Source organism: Cottoperca gobio, chromosome 22, assembly GCF_900634415.1.
Source record: "Cottoperca gobio chromosome 22, fCotGob3.1, whole genome shotgun sequence".
Taxonomy (NCBI): Eukaryota; Metazoa; Chordata; class Actinopteri; order Perciformes; family Bovichtidae; genus Cottoperca; species Cottoperca gobio.
The window spans coordinates 13,677,975-13,704,824 of record NC_041376.1 but is presented as its reverse complement, the minus strand read 5'-3'; the positions used below and the strand labels follow the sequence as shown (position 1 = coordinate 13,704,824).

At 42.5% G+C, this 26,850-nt stretch overlaps 2 protein-coding genes across 5 annotated transcripts; one reads left to right on the top strand and one right to left on the bottom strand.

Moving 5' to 3' along the window:
• Positions 1–1,008: 1,008 nt before the first annotated feature.
• Positions 1,009–26,500, bottom strand: tfb1m (transcription factor B1, mitochondrial). Of its 3 annotated transcripts, none has more exons than XM_029460160.1 (8): positions 26,398–26,500; positions 25,259–25,405; positions 24,536–24,687; positions 24,203–24,311; positions 23,966–24,117; positions 23,297–23,416; positions 3,025–3,152; positions 1,009–2,030 (listed from the first exon to the last, which is right to left on the bottom strand). In XM_029460160.1, exons 2-8 carry the CDS (start codon positions 25,392–25,394, stop codon positions 1,697–1,699), a joined length of 1,131 nt encoding a protein of 376 aa, XP_029316020.1. In that variant the 5' UTR covers positions 25,395–25,405; positions 26,398–26,500; the 3' UTR covers positions 1,009–1,696. The 3 variants fall into 3 exon arrangements, with proteins under 3 accessions (XP_029316020.1, XP_029316022.1, XP_029316021.1); XM_029460162.1 differs by having other exon boundaries at positions 26,430–26,495; XM_029460161.1 differs by having other exon boundaries at positions 26,421–26,457.
• On the top strand, positions 10,817–12,780 carry LOC115027110 (claudin-20). 2 transcript variants are annotated; one of them, XM_029460163.1, is made up of 2 exons: positions 10,817–11,210; positions 11,871–12,780. In XM_029460163.1, the coding sequence occupies exon 2, from the start codon at positions 12,055–12,057 to the stop codon at positions 12,778–12,780; it is 726 nt and encodes a 241-aa protein (XP_029316023.1). In that variant the 5' UTR covers positions 10,817–11,210; positions 11,871–12,054. The 2 variants fall into 2 exon arrangements, with proteins under 2 accessions (XP_029316023.1, XP_029316024.1); XM_029460164.1 differs by having other exon boundaries at positions 10,817–11,428.
• Positions 26,501–26,850: the final 350 nt, after the last annotated feature.

The following is a 26,850-nucleotide window of genomic DNA, read 5'->3' as shown; positions in this document are numbered from 1 at the left end:
AGGCGCATATTATACTTTTTACTTCACCTATTTGAAAGTTATAGTTACTTTGCATATTATTATTTTAAACAAACTATTTATATATTATACAAAACATAACGACTCATTGGTAACATATGCCAACACTTTACTAAAATACATTTAGCTAAAAACATTCTGTAGGCCTACTTTTACTTATATAAAATGTTTTATGCAGTACTTTAACCTGTAGTGTTTACATTGTAGTATTGACACTTATCCGTATTGATACTGTTAAGTAAGGATGTGAATAGTTTTGTACTTTGTTATGTAGCCTACTCACGTTAAATTAGTGGGGTGGGGAGTTCATCTTAAAAAGACAAGAATTGGCAGTATACAATATGTTCCGATACCTGACAAACGACTGTGAGGATGTAGTTTTGACTCACCTGTAGCCACATTCGGTTCCCTCGCGAGGTGGAAACGGTAGCTCGTAGCTCTGGCTTTAAAAAGAAGGATAATAGCGCTACAAAGATATTATAGAGTCCAAAGAAACAATTATGTCAGCGTGGTGTAACATATCCCTACTAGCTAGTGCGCAGGTGTATCTCATCAGTAGCTAATTACTTTCACGTTGCGCGTGAAGTCAATTCTCGTCTATCTATTCTATTCTATCTATTCCCGTTTATTCAAATCCTTCCAAAATAAAAGCTTATCATAACACAAAACCACATCGTATTTCTTTTGGTTTACAGAGATATATTGATAAATCAAAAGCATTACAGCTACCAACATGGCCGTCCTGCAGATCTGGTAGTATCTGCCATGTAGATCTGATGGAATCCTGATTGTGGTCGCAGATTAACACTTACCAGTCATCAAAACTGAGTGAATTCTCCCTCTGGCAAGTCAACCTTAGCCTGCCATCTGCCATACTGACAGGCAACAGCCCTGCCACGTTCTGTTGATAATCTGTTGTAGCTTTCAAAGAGGAATATTCAAACTAGTAACAAGACTTGTAATGATATAAAACCTTAACTAACAACACAGTTGTCTTATTTATTTATTCAACATTCATGACATAAATGCTTTATTTTGTACAAGAAATGTAACAAATGCGCAGGACATCAGTGCCTCCACTAACATTTGCAGATTGTGTTTTTTATATAGGCATTAACAGTCCTATATACTTTATCCTATAATACAATAAGAGTCTGTCTGGAGTTGACAAATTCCCACCACTTTCCTCCTCCCTTTAATCTCCGTCTCCCAGGTGACTAAGCAATACAGTACTCAGAGAAGGGGAAAATGGCCTGAATATGGCGCTGCCATGTTGTTCCCATTTTCTAAATCACCCTGAAAACACTCGGTTCTTTCTGGTCCCACAGGACAAGGTGTTATGCAAGTTGGATCTGAAGTAAGAATTGGGACATAAAGAGATACTCACTCTTAAAGAGATACTGTGGGCAACTAGCATGCTTTCTTTACGCTCCCAAATACACATCACTCTGCTTTGAGTTGTCCCATCATGGAGCAAAGTCTTGAAGCTGATTCCACCCACCCAGGATATTTATGTATATATGTTTATATATATATATGTTTATGTCTTTATGGTCTTGTCTGTCCCAGGATTTCATGTATACTTAGCTACCTATTGCAGGGGAAAAAACGTTTTAAAAATGCATGCCTATGCCAGGTGGAAATGTCAAGACTAAGAGCAGTCTGTTGTTTCCCCGTGCTAACAGAAGCTATTAGTGGGCTTCTCTTGGTTTCCGTGCTTATTTTTATTTAGCAGGGTTGTTGAGGATTTCGGTGGCGTGTCGGTTGGCTCGTCTATAATAAATGTGTCCATTGGTTTGTTTCTTTTCCTGGTGAGATGCTTCAGTCTGAGCTCCTCTCTGAACTCATAGCCGAAGAGACTTGTTTCCTGGGTGCATAAATGAGCATAGGCATCCGCTAAAGCCCGGAACTGAGGTATGGTGAGGTCGGTAGGGCGTAGACTGGGGTCCACGTCTGCCTTCTGCAACATCTCCTGTGTCAGCTCAAAACGACATGCCTCAGGGAACAACTTTCTGGGGGTGAAAAAACACACGAGATAACATGAAGAAATGATAGTACAGATTCCTACACTCAGGTCTCTTTGATATCTTAATGATCATGCAAGTTTAATGGCATTATAAAGTTCAAACAGAAAGAAATGATCCCTCAGCAATTATTTCAAATCTGTGAAGTTAATTGAAATCACACAAAAGGCTAGAGCTGCTCATGAATTGTTAATTTGTTACACTGCCATGCTCCATAGTCAAAGGATGTAGATACTGACACAAAGCTCACACAAGACACAAACTTCTCCAATATTAAGAGGGTAGCTATAATTCAAATGTCCAATTTTCCTTTATTTTGCTGAAAGGCTCTCCAGAATATTCAATACAGAGAGGTATCTCTTTATTAATTTAAAGACATTCCCCTGTCTAAGATGTTCTGTTTCTGCAGGTTAGTGAGCAATAGCCAATTCCACACACTCTGCGCAGTACAGATGCTTTTTAGGCGCTTCAGTGATGGTGCCTCCTCTCCAATTTGGTGCCGTTGCCACCAACCCTCTGTAGTTACATAAAATATGCTGCCTCGTCTTCCTATGCCATCTCGATGACTCATAATTGCTGCTCTCTTTCACATAGCCAGTGTTCTTTTGTTATCCGGGCCTACATACACTTTACGAACAGGCACGGGGGCGGCCTGCACATGCATGTGGGTGTGTGGGTTGTCACTAGTGGTTTTGAACAAAGCTCTGAGCGTGCTTCGATGTTCAGACTTTAGTTACAGAAAGCTTCAAAAGTAGTGACTTTATTTGTCAGAGTGGTGTGTGTGTGACAAAGAAAATAAAAAACGTTCTAATTAATGATGACTTGAAGAAGTACTGCAGCTGTCAGAAAACAGCGAATGAAAAATGTAGAGAGAATGATACAGTAGATGAGGATGAGACTAGATTAAAAAGTTTTTAAAAAAAGCGAACAAAGAGAGGATAGATGCTTTGCGAGCTACATCGAGTTGTATAACTGTTCTTACTCTACTCCTTTATAGCAGTGCTTCCTGCGGAACTGGAAAACGTTCCTGACGACTTTCTCCACCAGCTTGAAGGGTTGCTGGATCTGGGGCTGAACCAGAGGGGTGAAGTGAACGACTCCCACGTCCACCTACAAACACACACACGGACAGAAAAAGCAAGAGAGATCTTAAAACTAGATTGTAAATAGTGTGCTCATGGGAAATTGGCGAGAAAAGAGCAGGTAGGTGTGAGGAGAGAGGAGAATGCAAAGTGTGGTGAAAAAACACTGGAGACAAAGGTTGCCTGACAAATGGCAAGAGAGATACAAAGCTGGACAAAGAGAGAGGGAGAGGTGGAGGGATCAATAAAATGGGATAAAAGAAAAGAGCAAAGGCAGAAAATAAGATGACGCAGCATGGCTGGCTGGCGAGCGCTTCCAGTTGCCACAGTAACACCTGTGCGATGGACCATAGAAACTGAGCCTCTCTCTTTCTCCCCAGTCTCTCCTCGTGTTGCTGCATCGCCACTGGGTTTCTTAATACCTACAAGCCTGACTCACTGAAGAGCTCTTCCCTTCATCCCACTGTCTTTGACTATCCGGCTCTACCGTTTCCACAAAGGGTGAAACCAATGGAGCGTGAACATATATGGATCCAGTGAGGGGAACGTTAGGCAGCCACAGAGCTCACATCCTGCTTTATAGGACTCAGTGGACACAGGTGCTATGATTAATTTTTATGTCATGGCAAAACTACTATTCTACAGTCTTCCACATACTGTACCCACCAGCAACTACTGTTGTGCCCGCAGGTTGGGAATCACTAAACTACAGTAGAGGACCGGTGGTGGCGCTAACCTTAACTTCAGTTCTTCACAAGCTGCTGACTCCCGATCCTCCCCGTTTCAGCCCTAAGCTGACATGACACACTGTTGAAATAATCGTGCCCGTCTCGGCAGAGAACTCTTGCTCGCTTAATGCAAGCACTTAACTTTCAAGCACATATACATCCACGCGTTCTCTCTTCACTCTATTGCTCGTTCCCCTTTAAAGGATCATCTACCCTCTTTATCTTCTGAACGCCGTGATGGGATCAAAAGAACCAAAATACATTAAGAGACTATTTCTATGTCTGGATCTGGGCGTTTGCATTACAAACAAAGCAATCGTCCTTCAAGGGCGTCTCACATGATGCCATTCAGTGCTGCAGGTTATAGCTTAAGGGGCTACTGCACAATCAGAGAGATGCTCTATTGTGTGTGTGGACCAATAGCCCAGCCAGACAGTGGGCAGCAGAGCGGAGCAGTAGCCTGTCTGCCTTTCCATAGATGGTAATAACCTTACTTCCCAGTGAGGGAGCACTGAGAGGAACTGTACTCTGACTGGCTGAGCAGACTGACAATGGGGCTCCGAGGGAAAGACATCGTCAGTGTTAGTCTTAATAATGATACATTTCATTGGCCTTAAGTACTTTTTGGCTTTGAGCGCTTGTCAAGATATTCAAAACCTCCTTATATAGCAATAAGACAAATCTATATAAGTAGCTCATGTATCCATCTGAATGGAAAATAATTTGAGATCTGAAAATGGAATGAGTGTTTTGTGATGAGGGATGTACAAGCTGAGAAGGCATACAACAGAGAAGACTGACATACTGTACATGTACAGGTATGTACATGAGGAGGCTCAAGTTGTACAGGGAGGTGAAGACTTAACATTTAAAAGGCAAGTCAAGCATGCACAAAACACATACTTGTTTCCCACCTCTTACTCAAACAAACAAAGTAAAATAAAAGGACATTATTCAGCTCAGCAGCCGTCCTTTTGAGACCATATGCCCTGCGGAGCTCCTCCTGCATCCTTGAGGATTGTATTTCTGGATTGTGTGACTCACTCGCTGCCTTTAGCTTTCCTGGGCTAGGGGCTGGCGTCGATAATTAGGAGAGGAAAACTTAAGTGGTCCGAGGACGCGCAAAGGATTTCTGATGAGCTGTTTTGACTTCCCTTTTTATGCGAACTGAGGTAGCGCTCGGGAACACTTGTAAACCGCAGCACTATCTCTTATCAGATCTATAGATCCCCGTGCTGCTTCTGAGCTTCCTGCCGCAGTGGCGTTTAATGGGTCGGTAACGGCGGATGCTGTCTCAACAGCCCTGAAGGCTATGTGCACTAATAATGCAGAGCAGGGGTCTTCACTATTTTTTACGTGAGAGCCACATTGATCGGACAAACTCAATAGGAGAGCCACTTTTACCGCAAAGTATGAAAAGCTACATCCAGTCATAAAAAGCATGTCTGTTTATTAATCTGTCATCTCACCCAGAAGATACAATATGCAATGCAGCCAACCAATGCATTAATTAAAAGCAGGATTATTCTAATACTGGGATGATGTTGTCAAACTCTGAAAACAATATTTCTGCTGAAGCCAAAAAGCAATGAGAGTCTGAGAAGGTTTTTTTGCCCGAGCCAAAATCGATGCGATCTCAAAAGATGTCTCAGTTAATCGTTCAGCTGTATCATTGTCCTGTGAAACAGAAGAAAGCTGCTCTATTTTTTTTTACTAATTTCTCTTCCAGGTGCGTAAATTTCGTTGAATTTTGGATGCGTCGTTTAGAAATGCGGCTCCAAATGACTTCTCTTGAAACCAGAGCGGGTCTGTTTGCACATTAAGCACAAAGGGTTCAACTCGTGGAGGACAAATACAAATTCCTCTGTCCACTTGTCTTGAAATGTCCTTTGCTCGTGTTGTATGGCTCGTACCTTTCTTTTTATAACGGGAGCAGCTGTTGTCTGTCCACAAACCACATCTCCAGCATCTTCCTCTCGATTTGCGGTGGTTTAATGCGCCAAAGACAAATCTTCATTTTCCTCGTTTGCCACGCTTTGTTTCTGTCCACCTGGTTTGCAACATTTTTTTAAAATAAGAAATCGATCCACTTTACGTCTGTAGAAACACGTGCTAACTAGCATGTAATGGTGAAACGAGTCAAGCTAACGCGAGTATGAAGTGCCAGGTTGGTCGTAGTATCCTCCAATTTAAATGTTAGAATTTAGCGATATAAATTATTTTTTTGAAAATGTCCATATTTATAAGCATGCGTATGTTAACATATTTTTAATGAGCTTAAGTTAATTTATTTCTATACTAGCCCACCATGTATCTACCCGTCCAAGAGCACATTCACCATTGTAGCGCTGATAGACCGCCAAAACTGGCAACTCAGCAGTGAGTCCGTGTTCCGCTGAGCAAGTTTAAATATCTTGTTTCTGTCTATATTTGCATCTTTTATCAATTATTATCATCAATCATTTGTAGGCTAATAGAGAAGACACTTTCAGTGTTTTAATGGGTTATATGTAATAGCCCTGCTTGATTTTAGTGTTTTTATGAAATATCTGTATTGACTCCATAATCATATCTATCACCCCTTTATTTAGCCCACTGCCATGCGAGCCACCAATTAAAGCTTGGCGAGCCATGCAATAAGTAACACTGGTGCAGAGGAAGCTTCAAAATCATGGGTCCAGCATTAGGTGGTTCCACAACGAAGAAGAGAGGAAGGTTGGTTTTGTTGGCTTTATTTGTAGTGTCAGTAATGGCCTCAGCTCCTTCCCAATAAGTCCATTATTAATACACTAACCCTTTTAGATCACATGATGCATTTTAAATACAAAGGCCATGTGGCAGGTGTTATCAAGGTCATTGAGAGCTGTGTCTGCATCATTTGGTTTAGAAGAGAGGTGCATATTATGGCAATCAATCCATCCACCTGTCACATTAACGTGTAAGGGTTCTGGTCGGGATTTAATATCTGGATTTCAAAAATTCTTCCTATCAGTACTTTGGTATGATGCAAGATCAGACCACCATATGTTGGGAAGAAGCAATAAAATAAGGAACGTCTTTAATTTCACTCCCTGCTGAAATAATTGGGCCATTTATATTCCGCACTTCATGATTTAAGAGAGGAGCAAGGGGAAAAGTCGATATTGGGACTATACAGGCGGCAGCATTTCAGCCATCATCTTGTCCAAGTCACTTTGCTGCTATGATTTATGTATGGCCTTGCTACACGGCTTCACTAGGTAGCGCCGCTGGAATATATCCCTCTCCCTGCCATTAATCCTTCCTCCGATAACCTCAACATGCAAGGAAGCTCCATTTTAAATCATGCGCCGTCACCTGGGCCCTCCATTGAGGTGTTATGAACATGCCCTCACCCCCACCCAAAACCCCTAAAATACTTAGCAAAATACTGGCCAATCCTGAACTGAGGAAGCAGACCGGGTTATTGACCCTATCTGACAGCCATAATATCCCCCCCTCCTTTTCTTTACACAGGTGGCGGTAAGGATCATACATAAAAGGCAGACAAAGACTGGAAATGTTCTGATGGTAATTATTTGAACAAACAATTGTATTTAGCAGGGGAAAACGAGTGGATCATTGGCCTCTAAATTAGACTGTTATGTAAGGATCTTACTCAAGCTCATGAAAATACTCAACCTAATCATTTTGTTAGAGCTTTTGAAAAGATTCTAAACATTTACAAAGACTTTGAGCCTGCTTCTCTACTTATGTATCGTATACTAAATAATCTGATGTACCAGCATATCTGTAAAAAAGTCTTATGCTGCTGATTCTCCTGGTAAAGCGTTGGAAAAGGGCAAAATATGAGCGATCTCTATCTAAATGTCACACATCACTTTTTTCTGCAACCTTTTCTGACCCACTTCAGTACAATAGTCCCACATTTATATTAAAATACTAGTGAGTTCCCATATTTCATGTGTTTGACCTTCCCAAAGCTCAGCAGGGAACTCTATTACTCCAGCTTTGCCCTGTGGTTCTCCAGCTCCCCTTTCCCCGTTTCCACCTCCGACGTCTCTTTCTTGGCGAGTTCTCACCCGATGGCATGTGAGCAGTAATTTGTCATGTCCCTCTAAGCGTAACCAAGACGAGATGGCAGGGGCCCAGGGGCACCAGCCACTGTGCTACCTGAACCACCAACACTTGCGCTTACATAATGGCAGGTTCTGAGAAAAAGCAGGGGGATGGAAGAATGCTATATACAGCAAGGGAATACAAGAGAGAAAAAGCTCCTGCAAAGGGGGAAGAGCTGCATTAATCATGACAATACCTTGAAAAGACAACCTCCATTACATCAGTGGAATTAGACAGCCTCTCGGAGAGGAGAAGCCAGCAGTCAATGCCGCTGAATAAGGCTGATGTTGCTTGAGGGGTTTGGGGAGGAAGGGCTTTGGCTTCCTGTGCAAGCAGTCCAGTGTACTTCCCATGAAATCAACCATGGCATGCACACAGGACATTCAAGACTGGAGCCCTATTGTGTGACAAGATCAGCTCCTTGGAGAGACACTTTCGTCATAGAAAAGCTTGAACTTTGCCCAAAAATGTGAAATTTACTGGACCAGCAGAACGGCAAATGGGGACAACTTGGGAAAAATCGTTTGATGGGATATTTTAAAACTCATGGGAGCCAGTCCTAATGAAGTAAGATGAGAAGACTCTTTAATTAAGACATGTCGGTAATTTTGCAACATGTCACAAGTGTTTTGCCTTCGACAGGTTTACACATGTTATCTATGGTGAAACTGGACCCGGGCCCTGCTCCACAACAAGATTGCATTGACAGCGACATCACAGCTATCAGACGACACCTTGCATCTCTGCTGTGAACAGACCGCCTTTGCAAGACGATGAGCACGAAAACCAATTACGCAAGGGAGGACATAAAAGAGGAAAATGCAAATTGAACGATAAAAGCCCCTCGTGTGGGCAAAAGGAAGCGTGGCTGGTCGGGCTGTGCCTCAGAGCTACGCTGCAAAAAAAAAAAGGCTAGAGAGCTCTGCTGTGAGGTGATAAAATAAAGGGGACCACGCTTATAACAGCCTGCAATATCTTCACACATCACAGCGTCACACATCTGCACTCACCAGGCGTATGTTAACTGCTTTTTGCTCTTCTCTCCTCCATCTTTTTCTCTCATTTTATCCGCTCTTTCAATAATCTATTTATTTATTTATCTTACTCCCCACAGAACAACACCAGCACTTAGTATCTCATCGGTTACAAGGAGACAGGTCACACACGCCATACTGTCAGTGGAAAACTGGAAAATTTCTCTTCCTGCTGCAGTGTTATCCCACAAGGAGCCCAGAGAATGTAGTGTTGAAGGTCGACACTAACATCACACCGGAGGTAATGTGGTGTGCACCATCCCTGCATGCTCTCCAGATCTCATTTTAAGAGAGGGTCTCTTAGGGGAGGTTTATTGGGCCAAACAATGGAGGGAGAGAGCACTGGGCCAAATTAAACAAACCGATCAATAGCTAAATAAATCAATTGCTAACAACCTATCTGTGGTCAATGCCTGGTCGTTATAGTGTTAGTGGGGGAATAGGCAAAATTATCTCCCACAGCAGGTTGTTTCTGTTGATTTGTCCATGCAGCAAAATAATAGCAACACACATCTGCGTTTACAAGGGTATCATCCATGAGTCCTGTCTGATTCCCCCCCCCCCCTCTCAATTTGTCCTCTTTGTCATTCATGAATCAAGGCCACCCTAGCCACTCCCTCCCCTGTTGTATGTCCTCTACAGAGAGGAGGGAGAAGACAGGGTAGCAGCTGTGAGTTTTAGGCTCCTGCTGACTGATGCCTGATGAAGATGATGCCCCGGGGAGGGTCAGTTTTGACAGAGGGATACACATGCTCCTCTGGACCACAACACATAAACAAACAAAGCTTCATACAACACAACTCGGACCAGCTCTTCTGGTCGTAATGATAGCAGATATTTCTTTTGTCTTAGTTAGATTAACCTTCCTAGTTGTGTAGTGGGGCTGTGTTTGGAAATCTAATCGAGACTTGGCATCTTGGACATTTCTTATCTTTTAACAACAGCTGTATTGCATTGTGATTACTGAGCAGCTTAATGTGTAGGTTAGTTTGCTTTACACAGCAAGAACAGTTTCCCCCATCCTGAATAAAGTCTGACGCCAAAATAAATATTGTCGCTCTTTTTGCCACTACCTGTTTGAGCAACAAATATCATTCTGCAAAATGCTATGCATTCAGATTATGAATAATGTTACCATTGTTTTCATTCTTTTAATTTAGTTTAGTGTTCTGACATTTAGAGAAGGAGTGGACTACATTTCGTTATTACATGACTTGTTGACATTTAATTAAGTATTACTGCTGTTCTTTTCACAAAATCAATTCTCCAGATCGGAGATAAAGAACTGATATTAACAATATTAGGCTATAATGTATCATGTTTACACATTTTTCAATTCCGCATTAGTCTATGTTTAATTAGAAGTGTGGAGACAGTGCTTTGGTAACATAGATAGCTAACAATAAAACTAGAAATTAAATGAAATAAATTAGTCATCCCACCCTGGAATAATGTTTAAACAATTGTTGTCATAGGGACTATTTATTTAGTGGGAACTTGTTGTGGAGAGACTGACATTTGTACAAAAGAAAATTAAACCAAAGCGTTTAGCATAATGTCCACTAGAGGTAAATTAGGTGCTTTTTTTTGTAGTTATGGCAAACTGACTGATGGCTTAAAAGAATAAGCGCTTTTTGACATGAAAGCTGACGTTAGCTAACTGTTTGCTAACTTCAGTTAACCCATTAAGAAAGGCAAATGGAGGTATACGTTGACGACGATAAGAAACAAGTAACAGTTATAGCTAGCTTGCTAATTCAAACGAACACATATTTATGAAGCGCGACGGGTAACGGCGGTTGGTTGTTGTCATGGCGGGGGAGTGACAGATGTACAGGAGCAGAGCAGTCATGTACAATCGTTTATAAAGTTGTTGTGAGGCAGAGACTGCTGTTCTCCAGCGCACTCACACAAACCAGCGAGGAGAGGGAGACAGAGAGCGAGAGAGGGGGAGAGAGCTAGGGAGGGAGAGAGAGAGAGAGAGTGCCAGAGCACTACGGTTATTTCTCCCAGGCTCCGGCCAAGCCCGTGTGGTCGATCGAGCAGGGATGTCCTTTCAAACACTGTCGCTAAGAAAATGGATGGCTTGAATGGACGCGTGATCTGGGATGAATTCTCCTCATCGCCCCCTCATCAGCCTACTGTCTTTCAATGTGTGACTGTGTGTGTTTACAGGAATCACTGCGAACAACGTGACGCGTCAGCTCCAGCTCTGCACCAGCCGGGGTAAGGGATTATTTCAACAACGCTTTTTCCCCCTCTCCCTGGATCATAAAAGAACAGCAAAACAATTACAACTGAGCATCGACATTATTTATTCAAAGCTGGAACGACCTATTTATTTCGCTGATGAAGACCACTATGCGCCGGCTATGAAGTCTGACAAAATAGTAATAACAGAGAGCTGATACATTCACAAAGTTTAATACTAGCGGCTGACAAATGTGAGTAAACTGGTATTTTACCTTAAAATAACGTTGTGTAACTGTTAAAAAGATATTCTCAGTTTATAAAGTAAACAGCAGTGAAATTAAATTGGTAGAATATACAGTATGTGAGTGGGGTGAGGGCACTGCAGCTTTAAGTCCACATCGCTATTGAGCATTGCAAATACCACAAACTAATTTCTTCTTCTACAATAACAGCTCTATGGGGCTCCGGTAAGGAGAAGGAGATGGCAGCAGATAGAAAATGCATACATGCGGAATAACCTCAGTGTTTTGTCTATCTACTCTATAGTCAGCCAGAGCCAGCTCTCATCACTCGTGCTTCAGGCTGCCCTTTGTTTCCAGCCAGAAAAGTCTGTGCTTGTGTTAGGTGAATGAGGGGAGACAGAAAGAGGGGACCCACTCAGTTCAATTTTTAATTTCCCTCTCTCTCCTCCAGTCCAGTGGAGCCGCAGCTGAAGAGCTGAGGAACTGGGGATTTGACTGGCAGCTGGTACACCACTAAGGGAGGGGAGAGAGACGGCTGGGCAGTGGGGTCGACGAGCCTAGCTGGCGCTGGGTGAATGCTGCCTGGCGAGGACAAGGGCTGAGGCGGCGGCAGCAGCATCAACTTGATAAGGAGCATGGCATCCACGGGGATGCAGATATTTGGATTTGTCCTCGCGCTGTTGGGCATCATGGGTGCTATGGTTGCCACTCTGCTGCCCAACTGGAAGGTCAGCGCAGATGTGGGCTCCAATATCATCACAGCGATTTCTCAGATGCAGGGTCTGTGGATGGACTGCACATGGTACAGCACAGGCATGTTCAGCTGCACACTTAAGTATTCGGTGCTTTCACTACCTGCGTACTTGCAGACTGCCCGCACCACTATGGTGCTCTGCTGCGTGATGGCTGCCATGGGCCTCTGCCTTGCATCCCTGGGACTTAAATGCACACGTTGGGGAGGTGGACGGCGCTCCAAGCGGCACGCTGCAATTGCCAGTGGTGGCTGCTTTGTCGCTGCAGGCTTTCTGTGTCTGGTGCCTGCTTCTTGGTTTACCAACGAGGTCATCACCAACTTCCTAGACTCCAATGTGCCCGAGAGCAATAAGTTTGAGCCTGGGGGTGCTGTGTACGTGGCCTTTGTTTCAGCAGGATTCCTCTTTGTCGGGGGGTCCATCTTCTGTATGTCCTGCTCGGGGAAGAGGCATGGCCCCCAGGACCTGGTCCTCCTCCCTCCCCCTGACAAACTGCTGCTCCAGCAGCAGCAGCAGCAACAGCTGCTCCAGCAGGAGCTCCAGCACCAGTACTGCTCTCTCTCCCCATTAGACAATAAGACCGGCTACAGCCTGCAGGACTATGTGTAATAAAGCAGCGCTGTGTACGCTACGGCTAAAGGGAGACGAGCCTGAGGGGAAACCATCACAGCTTATGCTACACACTAAGGCTCCACTCCAGATGGAGGTGGAGAAAAAACGAGAGAGGAGGGCAACAACTTTGATTTCATTTTCCCTTCTCCTCTATCTTGCTCTTCTCCCTTTTTCTGTTTTGCAAGCACAAGCAGTGGAGGTATTCCCTAAGCAGCATCTTGGAACAAACAGTGTGAATGTGTAAGGAGCCAGGATAAGGTGCTGCAGCATCGAAGGAAGCCGCTAACCAAATGCAGACATCTTTCATCAGTGAATCACAGAAAGAGATCCCTGGAGGATGGATTAAGCCTTCCGTGTAGATTTGTTTTTTTCCTCGCCAAAGGTTTGAAATAAAAGAAAAAAGCAATCATATAGCTGCTATTTACAATCGTCTGGTACCCACTCAATTGACAAAATAGGCAAAAATAATGCCTGAGAAACCTTTTCATAGCAAGCCATTGTAGTTTTTCGTATAATTATCTACTAGAATGCTACGAGGAATTGATTGAAATAAATAGTCATATTTTTGTTAGCTACTAGAATGATGTTGATATTTTGCCTCTAAAGCATGCTGTGTGGCGCCTGTCTGTGTATTAATACAGCGGCATGCCTAGTAGAAGACTGAGACATAGCCACAAAATGCCTGTGCCTGAAAAGCTGTAGAAACATTACCCTGCTGTAACTGTTCAAAGAGGACTGTCAAGGAGTATATGTGGACTGCTGGGCTGGATTTCAGACAGAAAATGCAGACAAACAGTTGCCCGCTTCTCTCTCTGCGGGTGGAAATATGAGAGAGACAGAGAGAAATTGACAGAAAGAGATTCAATCCTTAAGCAGAGTGGTCTATCTGATGTGCTGTTTTAAAAAAAAATATTTACATCAAGACAAAAACATACTATCTGTAAGTAGCAGCTACCCATCCAAATCCATCTAACCCGTTCCTGCATGCCCTCATACACATGCACACCCACACACTTACTCATGCTCTTGTGTGTTTTTGTTCACAGTAAACACTCAGACACGCTGGCTTTTTGCATGTGCTTTTCTCTCCCGTCATCCTCGTTCGCACTGCCATGGAAACAGAATTCAGCATTCAAATATCTGTATTGTCTGGGGGTATGTGCATGTCAGTCAGTGATTGGAAGTTGTTTACGGGGGCATCTTTTTCTCAAGGCATGGCTCCAGAAGCTTTAATCAGAGCCTTTGCTCACACTACTTTCACTAATCCCCTTTATTAGCCAGTGACAGGAGGCAGCATCCCGGTTACACGGTGAGAGGTTTTGGAAAATGTTTTTCCTTGCTGCCCACTGCTATGGTGTCTATACCATGCGAGTAGTCTCACAGGGATGAGCGGATGTTTAATGGTGCAGTGGCAGGCAGGCGAGGACGAGGCAGAAAAGGAGAAGCTTCTTGAGACATGGTCGACTGGGTAGCTGTGTGGCAGGCAGCTAAAAAAGGTTTGAGTCATTCTCCATATGTGACTTGTTTTCCAAGTGCGTCAGCAGTGCGCATATGCTGCCAGTCTGCACCTGCAGAAGGTCTCACCATCTTAAATTGCTGCCACTTGGCTATGCCACGCTCTTCTTTTTCCTACCTGTCACTCTCTAAATGTGCTACCCTCACTCCCTCGGTCCCGTTTGTGTCACATGTCACATGGATGTGATTGCTGGCGAGAGAAAGCTGATGCATGTTGAAAGCATGGCCGCCCCAACCCACACGCTCAAAACAAAACTCCCACCTACTCATATGTCAGTAGCACTGTTACGCTTTCAGACAGTAATGTTCCAGAGTACTCTTTACTGAGGGAGGGATATGCAAGGTTTTCATGCTTTAGACAGGCCTTGGCAGTGATGTGTAGAACTGCACATTCTCTCCTTCTCTCTCATAAACATGCAGCTTCCTAGGGGAGAGCAGATGGCTAAGCCCAGCTCGCCACCTGCAGGCTGCTGCCGGCACGCCGCGGGCATCTCTGTGGGCACCACTGCCGGCCCTGGCATCCCTCTCGGGCCAGGTTCCTAACCCCGCCCTGACTTAACCATCTTGCCCAGCACAGACTATAGCCGACAGAACTGGACTCCTGACAATAACCCACTGCCCAGGCACCATAACCAATGCAATAAACAAAGAAGAATGTGCCATGTCATCCACTAATACTGACACGTTATGTGTTTCGAGAATGTGCCAAATCGTTTCATGATGACACGTTTTAATACTATCTGGAGTTCTTTCGGTTTATTTTTTTATTGCGTTGTTTGTACATGAATTATACATCAGCAAATGTTTTATGGATTTGTGATTTGTTCTGCCAGACTAAGTCTCAAGTCAACTAGATGCTTGTGTACAGTCCAGTGCAGCTTTCGAGGGTTATTTTAAATCCTCTTTATTCCTCATTTCCCAAAGCACAGCAAGACTTCCCCGGGATGAGACTTTCATTGGAAAAACATGAGTGTGGTATTTTCTAAATTATAATTTCTTTTATTCGTTTCAGGATTTCTGGTTTACTGTAAGTCTGTAACAACTGTACACAAGGATCTGGGCTTTCAATGTGTTTGTTTAAAACTGAGGGATCAGGATTCCCTCAGATTGTTTCAATATAAAATACAATATCATGTTCATACCATATCTTCTTTATAAGAAGACGACTCAATGCACCTTTGCTTGTGTTATTCGACAGCAGTTTGTTTCAAACAGCTGAGCATTCCAAGATCCCTGGACCAGTACAAATACATAACACTACTGGCACTCTGGAAAAAAGGGGAACTATTTCTGTCTGGTTTCAGAAAGAAAATAGGAGCTAGAGATTTCTCTTTGTGTGGCTGTGCAGCTTGATCATCAGCACGTGATTTAATTAGCTTATAAATGGCCAGAGTGCAAAGTGACTAGGTCCTAAAAGTTCTAAAGAGTTAATACTCTCCTGCATATACTGTACCAAGATATTGATTTATCATTTTGATAACTGCAGCTTATTTTTGTGGATGCTTTAGCACTTCTTACTTTGCCAGAGCATATTTGTGATGATTAACAGTTCACAAGTTCTGATACAGTTGTCTCAATGTGCTTGTGCAAGTAGTTCTATTTTTTACCAATAAAACTATTTTGTGAAAGCAACATGCCTACTGTATGTGGTCTGCGAGTCTTCTGTGCTTTTTATGTGTCCGGGGGATAAGGATGGAGATAGCATTCATCTTCCTGCCAAATGTACAGATTGTTGGATAGTGCAGGCTGTGCTGAGTGTAGCTGACAGGCTGCTCATACGCAGCACCCAGGAATACAGCAGTAACAGTCCAACTAAAATATGCATCCATAAAACATTACTATGTGAAAATGGGTTTTGAAAAAGGAATTCTTCCTTTCTGGGCGGTTAAGAGAAAGAGTGTTACCTGAGTGGTCAGGTGTCTCTGACACAGAGTCAAGAGTTTACTGACAACATGTTGTAATTATTACAGATGAACACAAAAGAACAACACATTCACGTAAAGGGCCAATCAGATGACAGCTGCAATTTATCTCTAACATGACTGATTTTAGCTTACTATTATTATTATTATTATTATTATTATTATTATTATTATTATTATTATTATTATTATATGCTGGCTAATTAACAACAATACATAAATTTAAAAAATATGTTTGGTCATTTAGAAACAGTGTCTCCATTAAAGCACTGACAATTAAACTAAAACTGTCAGTCAGTTAACCAATTAGACGATCAACAGATAAATAATAAACATATTTATAATCGATTTAATTGATTAACTGATTCCAGATCATTTATTATGAGGATTTGCTGCTTTTCTTTAACTTACACGATTATAAATTGAATGTCTTTGGCTTTAGTAAAACGATTGTCATCCCTATTCAAAAAATGTCCAAATGATTAATAAAGAATATAATCTGCAGATTAATTGATAATGAAAATAATCATTAGTTGCAGCCTACTGACTAAAATTTATTTTTCAAATGTAAAATGTCCTGCTGAGTAAATGATTCATAAATCCTTTAATGACTAAATTCAATTGATTCCTATTAAAATTGTTTAATGTTATTTATTTGTATGAAAAAATTTATATTGGATAAATATCGATATCAGTATTCGCCTTAAATATCCTGCATCAATTAGTAGAGCTCAAATATGTAGATTTTTATCTTTGGGTGGTGGACATTTAAAGACATCCCCTTGGACTTTTAGGAACCGGGATGGACATGTTTCACTATTTTCTGACATTTTATAGACCAAAAGATTAATCGTTAATCTAGAAAACAATTGGCAGATTAATCGATAATGAAAATAATCATTAGTTGCAGCTGTTAGCTTGTATCCATGAAATGAATAAACTGGACACATACAAACAATTGACAAGAGAAATAAAATTATCTATAAGAAAGACAATCTGGAATTTTGAAACAAACAGCCCATCCTGGAAAAGGGTTTCATTAAATTGGCTTCGACTGTGCAATAACAAGTTTGCACAACTGGCTGAATGAAGATGTCTTTCGCCTTAAGCGGAGTTTGTTCAAAATCTGAAAACTATACAGTATGTTCTCCAACTTTAATTGTTTTGTCATATACTGTAGCCCATGCACTTCAGACGGAGTGCTTATTTAATAGTTACTTTACAAGTGAATGTGGGCTCTCGTTACAGCTGATTGGAGCCTCGTCGACATCCACTGAGTGGTTTCCTGAAACAAACATGGATTATTCAAGGCTCTCCCACATTCTCCCTCTCCTCTTGGTTATGCAACAAGAGTGCAGATCAAATAACTACTCCTCTCGTGGGGAAACGCTAATAAGATCTGCTCCTCTGTGTATTTAACCTACATTTTCCATCAAAGGCTTTCACCCCGAATTGCCGCTATGACAGATCTAAAATGTGAGGGGAGGTGAGCGCCTGTCAATTTGATGCAGGGGTTAATCATGCGTCAGGATTGTCTTTGAACTTCACTGCCACGCCAAATCCACAGATTACATTATTGACCTTCTTGACCAGCAAATAGCCTTTGCAACTGCAGGAAAAGAAATGTGGAAGACAATGAAGCGCTGACTGCACACGAGAGCGTTACTGCACCAGTCATGCTTGCAGACACAAAGAGCGAGACGGATTTCAGAGCATGCTAATGAACTATCTCGCCATCGCTCACCAAGACTCCATCAGCCAACACCACATTGCTCAAAATACAGCGAGCACCCAAATTGTAGTAGTATGTCACCACGCTTAATGTTTGCCTCTTTGTTTTGGACAGCCGTTATTGCTCATGAAGGTTCATACCGGAGATATTACGTGGTCATCAACGCTGAGGGAGACTGACCTTCCTTTGTTGTTCCCCGCTGGTCTCAGCGCTCATGTGAGGCCGGGGAATAATAGCAACGACCTTGGCTGAGCAGTTAACTGCTGAGAAAGGCAGTAAAAGCTATGGAGATGACAAAAGAAGTGCTTGTGGGAAAACAATACACTCTGACAGTTCAAAGGAGGCCCTTTAATATTTCAGCTTGGAGCGCGGGGCGAGACGTGTGGCTGGGAGGATTCAGTAAGCTGAAGGTGACGGAGGCTAAATGGTTGAAAGGTGTGCACACATCCATTTTTGTTGCAATCTCTCGGACTAGAGTGTATTAGTGACACACAATAGAAATAGAAACACAATAACAAGCGAAGGCAGAGGCAAACTTTCACACATGGACAGAAAGTGTGATGCGAATATTTGTTTGCATGATCAATCATAACTGATTTATTTCCACCTCTGACCTGTACAAGTATAAAACCTCATTAACACACCCACTTAATCCAACCTACACCTCCAGTCCCTCTAAAAAGCCCAGCGACTTCCTTTGTTATTGCATCATAGCACCACCAGCAATTTACTTATTTGAAGCTGACCTTATTTCCTGGGGATTTAGTCAGGGTTGTAGCATTATTCCTGAAGATACTTGCATATTCTCTTGGCATGCTCACTAACTAAACAGAGCTGAATTTGCTAAACTCTGAACGCTGACTGTGAGCGAACCCGGCACAGTTTCTTGTTAGGCGGAGCAGTGGATCTCTGGAGATGTTCCTAAGCCAACTCTGCAAACCTCGGCATTTTGTTTAAGGAAAGAGGAAGAGGAGGAGAAGGGTAAGTATTTTTAGCTTTTCTTTACCTTGGGTGTGTGATGTATTGAGACCAAGCCTTCAGGCGTTTACCGTACCGGCACAAGCCATTGAAATAACTGCCCGATACTCTTGATACCGCGGTTGATCCCGTTTGCGAGATAGGAATAGGCAGAGATGAATTGTGTGCCTGTAGAATGCGTGGTGGGAGGTGAGAAAGCAGTGCAGGTCCCTCTGAGTAGACTCTCGCTCTTACTGGGCCACTTCAGTTCACAGACAAGTTATCCATCACTGAGCCTGCCACTGCATTACACTACACTGAGGCGGGTCACATTCAACACTGGAACAAAACATGAATTCAAAAGATATAATTATTTTTAGGGATGCACGATATTGGATATTTTCCATTTCATTTTGGCCGATTGTTGAGGCAGATATTGATAATATTCACAGATTTTTTCAAGCTAATTGCAGAGAACATCAAGTCTCTCCTGAAGTGGCATTAACATATTATGCCAACTGTTACCGTGCAGGCCCACTGGCAGACATAAAATACAATTCTGTTCAAGATGTACACAAAAAGAAAACTACTTCAACTTAGGTTACATGTAAAACATGCCATATTTATTTTTTATGTAACATATCCGCCTTTCATATCGGAGAAAATGTTTATTTCTGGTCGATGCCAAATTTCCTTTTTATGCCTTTATCATGGAGCATCCCCAACTAGTGTGATACTTAGCCATGGAAATAAACTAGATTCAAAATAATATGTTTTTTGAATGCATCTCCTCCCAAAGCTCAAAGTCTCCCTGTCAACTGCCAGCCATAATGGATGTTCAATGCAGCAATAACACATTTAAATTAGGCTCTGCTCATCTGGCATGTGCTCTTGGCCGACGATTGTGTACAAGGGGAACATCTGTACGGCTCTCCTCCTGCGAGGCTCAGTCAGTTGGTGGGTGAGGGCTGATGCAGCCATTACTCAGAGCCGATCGGCCCAGACAACCATCTGCTGGAGGTACGCCTCGCTCTCCTTTCATATCGATCTCTGTCGTAAATCTGTCTTCCAGCGCTCTTTACATGTGTGCAGTATTTACATCCTTCCAGCTTTTGTTGCATTCCATACATAACATTAGACAGTTTCCTCTTTATCCATGTTATTATAATATATACTGTTTCATTTCTTATTTGTTTCCATCTCTATCATTTAATAATTTCATTTCCCACTGCCCCCACTTCTCAATGCCTACTTTTCTTCCTCCCTTGCTAATGAATGACACAGTTGTAAGCTCTGTAGGAGCTCTACAGATGAGGCAGCAGGTTGCTCGTGATGGAGCATCTATTGCACGACTTAAAGACCTGCCTCTGATGGACACAAGTTGATTTTAATCACATTCTGCCGAGAAATCAGAGAGGCAGGGGAAGAGAGATGAGCAAGTCAACACGCGCTCTTTACTCTTTGCAAATCAGCGATTTTCTATGTAAAGAGGCAGTCAAGATGAAATTGGAAGACTGAATGTCCGTGTTGAAGATGCAGATGCTTGATGGCCCTCTAAACCTCCTTGACCCCTGACCAGAATACAAATTAGAAATGTGTATAATGACTAAAGCAACTGCAGAGAAGCAGTTTCTTCTCTCCGTTTATTTCCTTAAAAAGATCTTTCAAATATATGTATAGTGGCGAATGAAAGCAGCAATTTAAAGAGTGCTCAATCTGTTGGACTATGTGAGATTTAGCAGCAGAAGAGTGACTAATAAGGAAAGAGAAGCAGGTGTGATCTGCAGCAGGACAGACCCAGAGCCTCAGGGAACACCATGAAAGCAGCCAATCGTAGCTCTTAGAAACCTTCAAGGACAATCTCAGTCACTCAATGTGACACAAGAGAGGTGCAGTCCGGGGGCGAGAAGAACAAGACGGACAGATTAAACGGCAAGGATAAGAGCCTATCTGCCCACCCCACGTCGATATGGGCCCCAGCAGCAGCTGAGTTCAAATGGATTCAACATTTCCCATTCTCATTATCTATTAGCCTGCACTGGCCAGCTCCTATAGATTCAAATAAACCGACTAATCACACCTGCACTTCCCCTCCCCCCCAGCCTTTAACTGTAGCTATTTTCTAATCATTGCTATTTGGAACGGTTCAGTAATTTCATTGCTTTTCCTGTGGCTCTTTGTGACCCGCTGTCTGTTTGATTACACAGTATTAAAACCACTTCAAATGTTTTTCACACTCCACTTATTGCCATATGTGTAGCATTGCACCTGCTGCTGTGTATTGTATTTACTGTTGCCATTGGTGACGTGGGGGGAGGACACCGCTGACCAACCATTTTTAGTTTTTCCACAGAAATGTTTAAAAATAACATATCAATACGTGACTGAGCGGGCCTCCGGGGCTAACCATGATTCACTCGCTCAGTCACAGCAGAACAGAGAGCCTCCGGTTTAGACATGACAAAGACATGCCGATGGTGGACAAAAGCAATGCCCAGTTGTGCTTCACTTTCAACATTCCTCCTCATTAACACAATCGGTGATCCCAACGCTTCAGTGGGAACAAGATGATACCAACAATTAGATCACTGAGCTGATTTATTGGCTACAGGTATGAGGCACAGTCTCACACACTCCCTGAAAACACATGCCGCAGTAACCGAGAGAGAGACGGACAGAAAGAGAGGGAGAGATCTTTGATATTTGGCATCGTAACTCCTCCATTTTAATTAACTTCTGCCCACAAAGGGGGGTATTTAGCCACTATCATTTTTACAAGTTGCTTCTGCTTTATCACTATAGCACTATAAGCAGTGCACAGTATCAACACCCAAGACAGTACCCATTATGAATTGAATGCAATATTCTTCTGGATTTTCTATATCTGTTTATGCAATATATAGGTCAGCTTTCCAGACAAACTACTGCTTTAAGAAGTCTTTATTCCAGTTTGTCACAACCTCAATCCCCTCTGATGTTGTCCCGTAAATCAGGCAGGACATTTTTATTGTTCACGCAATTTTGCGTAATTACTCTGGTGTGCACCAGTAAACAATACAGAGCCATAGAGCTCTTCATGAATTATACGACATGACATAGTAGTAAAAAGGGGCCTGCACAATGTAGAGAGTATGACAGCATTAATATAGTCTGCATGCTCTCTGATCTTTTATAGGACACCAGCAGCAGGATGCCTGCTCATCAAACGGCCATCATCTCTCCTAATGATATCAATTCGACCAAGTGCCCATTAAAGCCTTTAGTGGTGGTAGCTGGCATGTGTGCGCATGTGGGAGGCGCAGATTCATCTGCAGTGCGTGCACCAGCATGCACTGTGAGCCCACTCTGTCCATGCTTATACATACCACATGTATGCAAACATCTACAGCACAGACCAGCATGTTGAATTTAGCTCCAGTTTGACATGCGCACAAAAATAAGACATTCAAGAGTGAGATAAAAAAAGCACAGGAAGGCAGAGTGTGATGAAATAATCATTGGGAGCCATCTCTTCTAAGAGAATGAACAATCCGCACTGGTCCCATTCACTCTGCTTCGTTTTACTCCACACAGGAGATTAAATATGTACCAACAGAGGGTCTCCTAAAGAGCCATCACATCTTCAAGGGACCAACAGTCCATCTCTGACACCAATCTAACACCTATCCTTTAATTCAGGAAAAGAAAAACATGGTTTCATTTGTATAAAGATGTAAGAGAGCTCCTGAGTCTCTCAGAAGAGTTGTGTGTCTGTAATCCTTAATCTCTCTCAGTGGAGCGGACTATAAGGCAACCCTAATATTTAAAATTTTGCAGCAGTACTTATATTTCCTTAATGCGCCCCGTAGTACTACTATTAATCCTCAACCCGGAAAGAAAAAGAAACCTTTGCATTCCCATGTTACGTAAGAGTGAACGTCTTCCTTTCACCACTGATGGGCTGACAGGGAGAGAGAAATTGTTCCTAAAAAAGAACTAGGCCCTCATTACAAGGCGCAGTGCGATTGTGCCTACATCTCAAATTACCCACCAGGCATCATTACAGACTAGAAAGGGTCCAAAGACGGATCAGAGACAACACTGATTCAACACAGTCTTAATGAAGCCTTAAAGCAAGAGAAGTGAGGGAGGGATGAGTGATGAGTGGAGTGATGAGGGACTGACAGGAGCATGGGAGCAGACGAGAAGCCAGAGTTTAGGACATGTGAGGAGATCCCACTCTTATCCTACAGCAGGGTAAAATAGTAATGTGTCCATCTGCCCGTGTTGTTCTGACAGCCACTGTTTCAATGCTGCCACTGAAGGTCGAAATCATTGCTATATTTATTTGACATGCTCGTATTGAATTTAAATATATGAAGTTTCATTATCAAAAGGTAAATCTTACCTTTGGTTTAGGGACGAAGGCCCGTCCAGGGATGGTGAAGCAGTTGCGGACTGTGCAGAAGTTTTGAGCCATAATGGACAGACGGCTCCTTTGTTTACTGCCTGTGCAGGCTGTCAACCTCTGGATGGAGAGAACAACCAACACAAAGTAGTGGTGCAGATTCAGTAAGAGCGGGTAAAGTGTTGAGTTCATGTGATGTTGCTTTTAGTCAGGGCTGAGTTTTTCTTTTTTTAAGTTAGATTTTCCGATTCAAAATCGATCGTGATTTGAATGATCAAATAAATCATGAAATCTTCAATATATGCTTTTGTTCCCATAGAATCGTAACCTTCACTCCGGTTGGTCCCATGGTGGTCCCGTGGTTAACCTTTGGTTCTTCACGCAATGAGATGTGAGAGACTAGCGAATGTCATTAAATCAAAAGGTGCCAGGAGCTGCTCTACTGAAGGCACCGCTAAAGCCTTAAGGCAGATGTCTGGTTGCATTTCGAATTTAAAAACTATGAAATGAGCTTTGACGGGGGCATTGAAAGGGGTATTTAAGCTTTGTTCAATTTTAGTCTTAGCCTACCTTTTCAATTATCAACCAAATCTTAGCAGCTGGAGAATACAGCAGCATCCTGACCAATATACACCTTGAAAACTGAAACATGGAACAGTGTTCACGCACCTCTGCGATCTCTTTCTGGAAAGTGAGTGTGAGTTGGGAGCGTCCGTAGATGAAGGGCCCCGTTCTGTTGGCTATGTTCTCCAGCCACTTAATGATGAGGGGGGTGGAGACGCTAAATGGGAGATTGCCTATGATGTGAAGGTTTGGTGGATCTGTGGAGCCACACATACACGGTTAACTTCCATGGGTTTACTACACATGACCTCCGCGAAAGGTTTCCTAATTTCACATTCTCACCTCCCTCCCATGGCTTAGAGATGCTTTCTGGGAATCCTCGGTCCATTCTGTAGGTGAGTATGTCACCGTGCACGATCCTCAGCCTCCCTGGTGCTGCCTCAGACAACAGCTGTGGAAAAGGATGTGACATTAAATGAGAAAAATGAAAAGGTGTTCAGAAAAACTAAATACCATCAGTCACTCTGCGGGTGACTAATGATGCTGCAGTTGAAAATAGATTGACTGCTCTCAAGAACCTGACAGGTGAAGGCGTTAGAGCTTTTTCTGCCAAGTGAACTAATGACCTTGATGACATTGTGTATAAGCCCGTATCATTGTGGCCGCTAAATTTACCTTCAGCCCTGGGATGAAGCGTGTATCCTTCTCCACCACAAGCAAGTCCGTCGCCCCGGCATTGATGATGGAGCGGGTGAGCCCGCCGGGACCCGGACCCACCTCGCACACATAGGCATCCCTCAAACAGCCCGCCTGACGCACTATTTTGTCTGAAAAGTTGGAGATGGATGATAAACTTAATAGTGCGTTTCAGCAATATTTTAATACACTGTGTGAATTACGTACCAACTTAGTTCAACTCATGCATCATATAAATTACACCATAGCCCCCAATCAAATATCTTCATCAGGGTCTTGAGTATCTAAATTGAGATAAATTATGTGATGTTAAAATACCGTCCTGCCTCTGTGTGATGAAGATAAGGTGCATTAATCTAACAGTCACCTTGTCCAAGGACAAGAGAGCAGATCAGACCTGCACTGCATCACTGATAATTATATTAAGGCTCAAGCTCAGCATGGGCTGTATTCAACTGACTCGGTCCATTGACATTAGAGGGGAATCTACTCAACCTCATCCATACAGAAAGCCTGTTTGTTTCAATGCCTTAAAACAAGGCTATGTGGAGCTGTTCAATCAAGTGCACTGAAAAAAACACACATCATTGTGCCCTCAGTGCAGACATGGTAACAAAGAACAGGAGCGAGCAGGTATTGGTGCACTGCAGATAGAGTGAAAGAAAGAGAAAGAAAGAGAAAGGAAGAGTGAGGCAGACTAACCTGTGAGCTTCAAGTCCAACAGAAAGTTCTGGGAGAGCTGTTTCTCAGCTCGCAGTTTGTACAGCTTTATGAGCTCGCCTACAGTAGGAAAGGGAGGCAGACGGAAAGACGACAGTTTCGTTGAGGCAGCCATCATTGAGGTGAACACTGTAAAAAAACAAACACACAAAAGGTGAGAAAAACTCTGAGAGATCATCTTTCTCAGCAGCAAAGCCATTCAGAAGCTGAGAGGCATAAATGTGTAAAAATACTGAAAAGAGCAACATGTGAGGAATTAATGGTAATAATGACATCAGTAATAGCATTCGAAAGATTTGGGAATAACCTTCTGAAAGGCAGTGCGTTTAGGGATAGGCTATTTTGGCATGTCCCATTACAAATATGATGAGTCCGCTTTATTCTAATCTTTAATATAGAACATATTGATATTTTCCCATAAATATGTTGCAATGGACATAGTATGTGAAACAGCATGGTCACATTCTCTGAGTGTCACTTCTGCCAATTCAAATGATCAATTTCAATTACTTCTTTATCAGGTCATGGGATTGATTACCAATGTCTAGACTTAAGCTGAGGTAAATGTTAGGATGTCTTATAATAAGATCTCGTGCACCACCAAGTGGTGTTAAAACAGAAGGCTAAAGCTGAATCTGACCACAACCTTACCCTAACTCTAACCAAGGAGGGGGACGCTACGGTAACATAATTTTAACGGGAGGGAAGCACTATTGGAAGGGGGAACAGAGTTTTTACACATGACTTACAATTCTTTAGTTCCACATTTAGAAAACACAGTGTAGTTTACGGAAAAGAAAGTAATAGCATCCTTGTACGTTGCTGCACATGAATATCATTAGCTGAGTAATACAGTAACTTTAATTAATCAGTGAGGATGCAGTGACACAACCTCTAACTAGACTAATTGACTTTAAACTTGTGTTGACAGCTGACAGAGCTGCAACACTCAAGACACAGTGGTTAGCATTGCAGCTAATGTTAGCTTCTTGGACCAAATGCTGCTAACGGAGCCCCTTTAAAGGCTGTGAATTTAGGCGGAACACTTCCCATTGTTTCTAAAAGCCGACATAAAACTGAGAACATCTTACAAACAGAATATAATAAGGACAGAAACCTACAAATGCACAGGAGTTTGACCCACGTTTCTCACCGGTGCCGTTTTGCTCCTTCACAGTTCCCTATTTGTCATTCTGAGTATCCAATGAGGAGGCGAGAATTCTAATCTAAACCAATCAAATTCAAAGAGGCGGGGTTTAGCTTTGCCCTTGAAAACCCATCCATTGTTGATGTAATGGTGCATCATGGCCAAAAGAGGGCGACAATTATATGATGATGTACAGCATTTGTTTACTTTATAACACTTTACAAAGCAGTATAGGTTGATTTAGTTGATCATAGTATTATTTACTATCAGAATTGTCCCTCTGTTAATGGAATCGGTGGGACATTAATTGATTTTACATGACTTAAAGAAAGCTGCCTTCTACTGACTGAAAAAACACATTTTAAATTATGCTATGTATTCATACTACATGCACACAATTAACAAGTATACAGCAATTACTTTATAT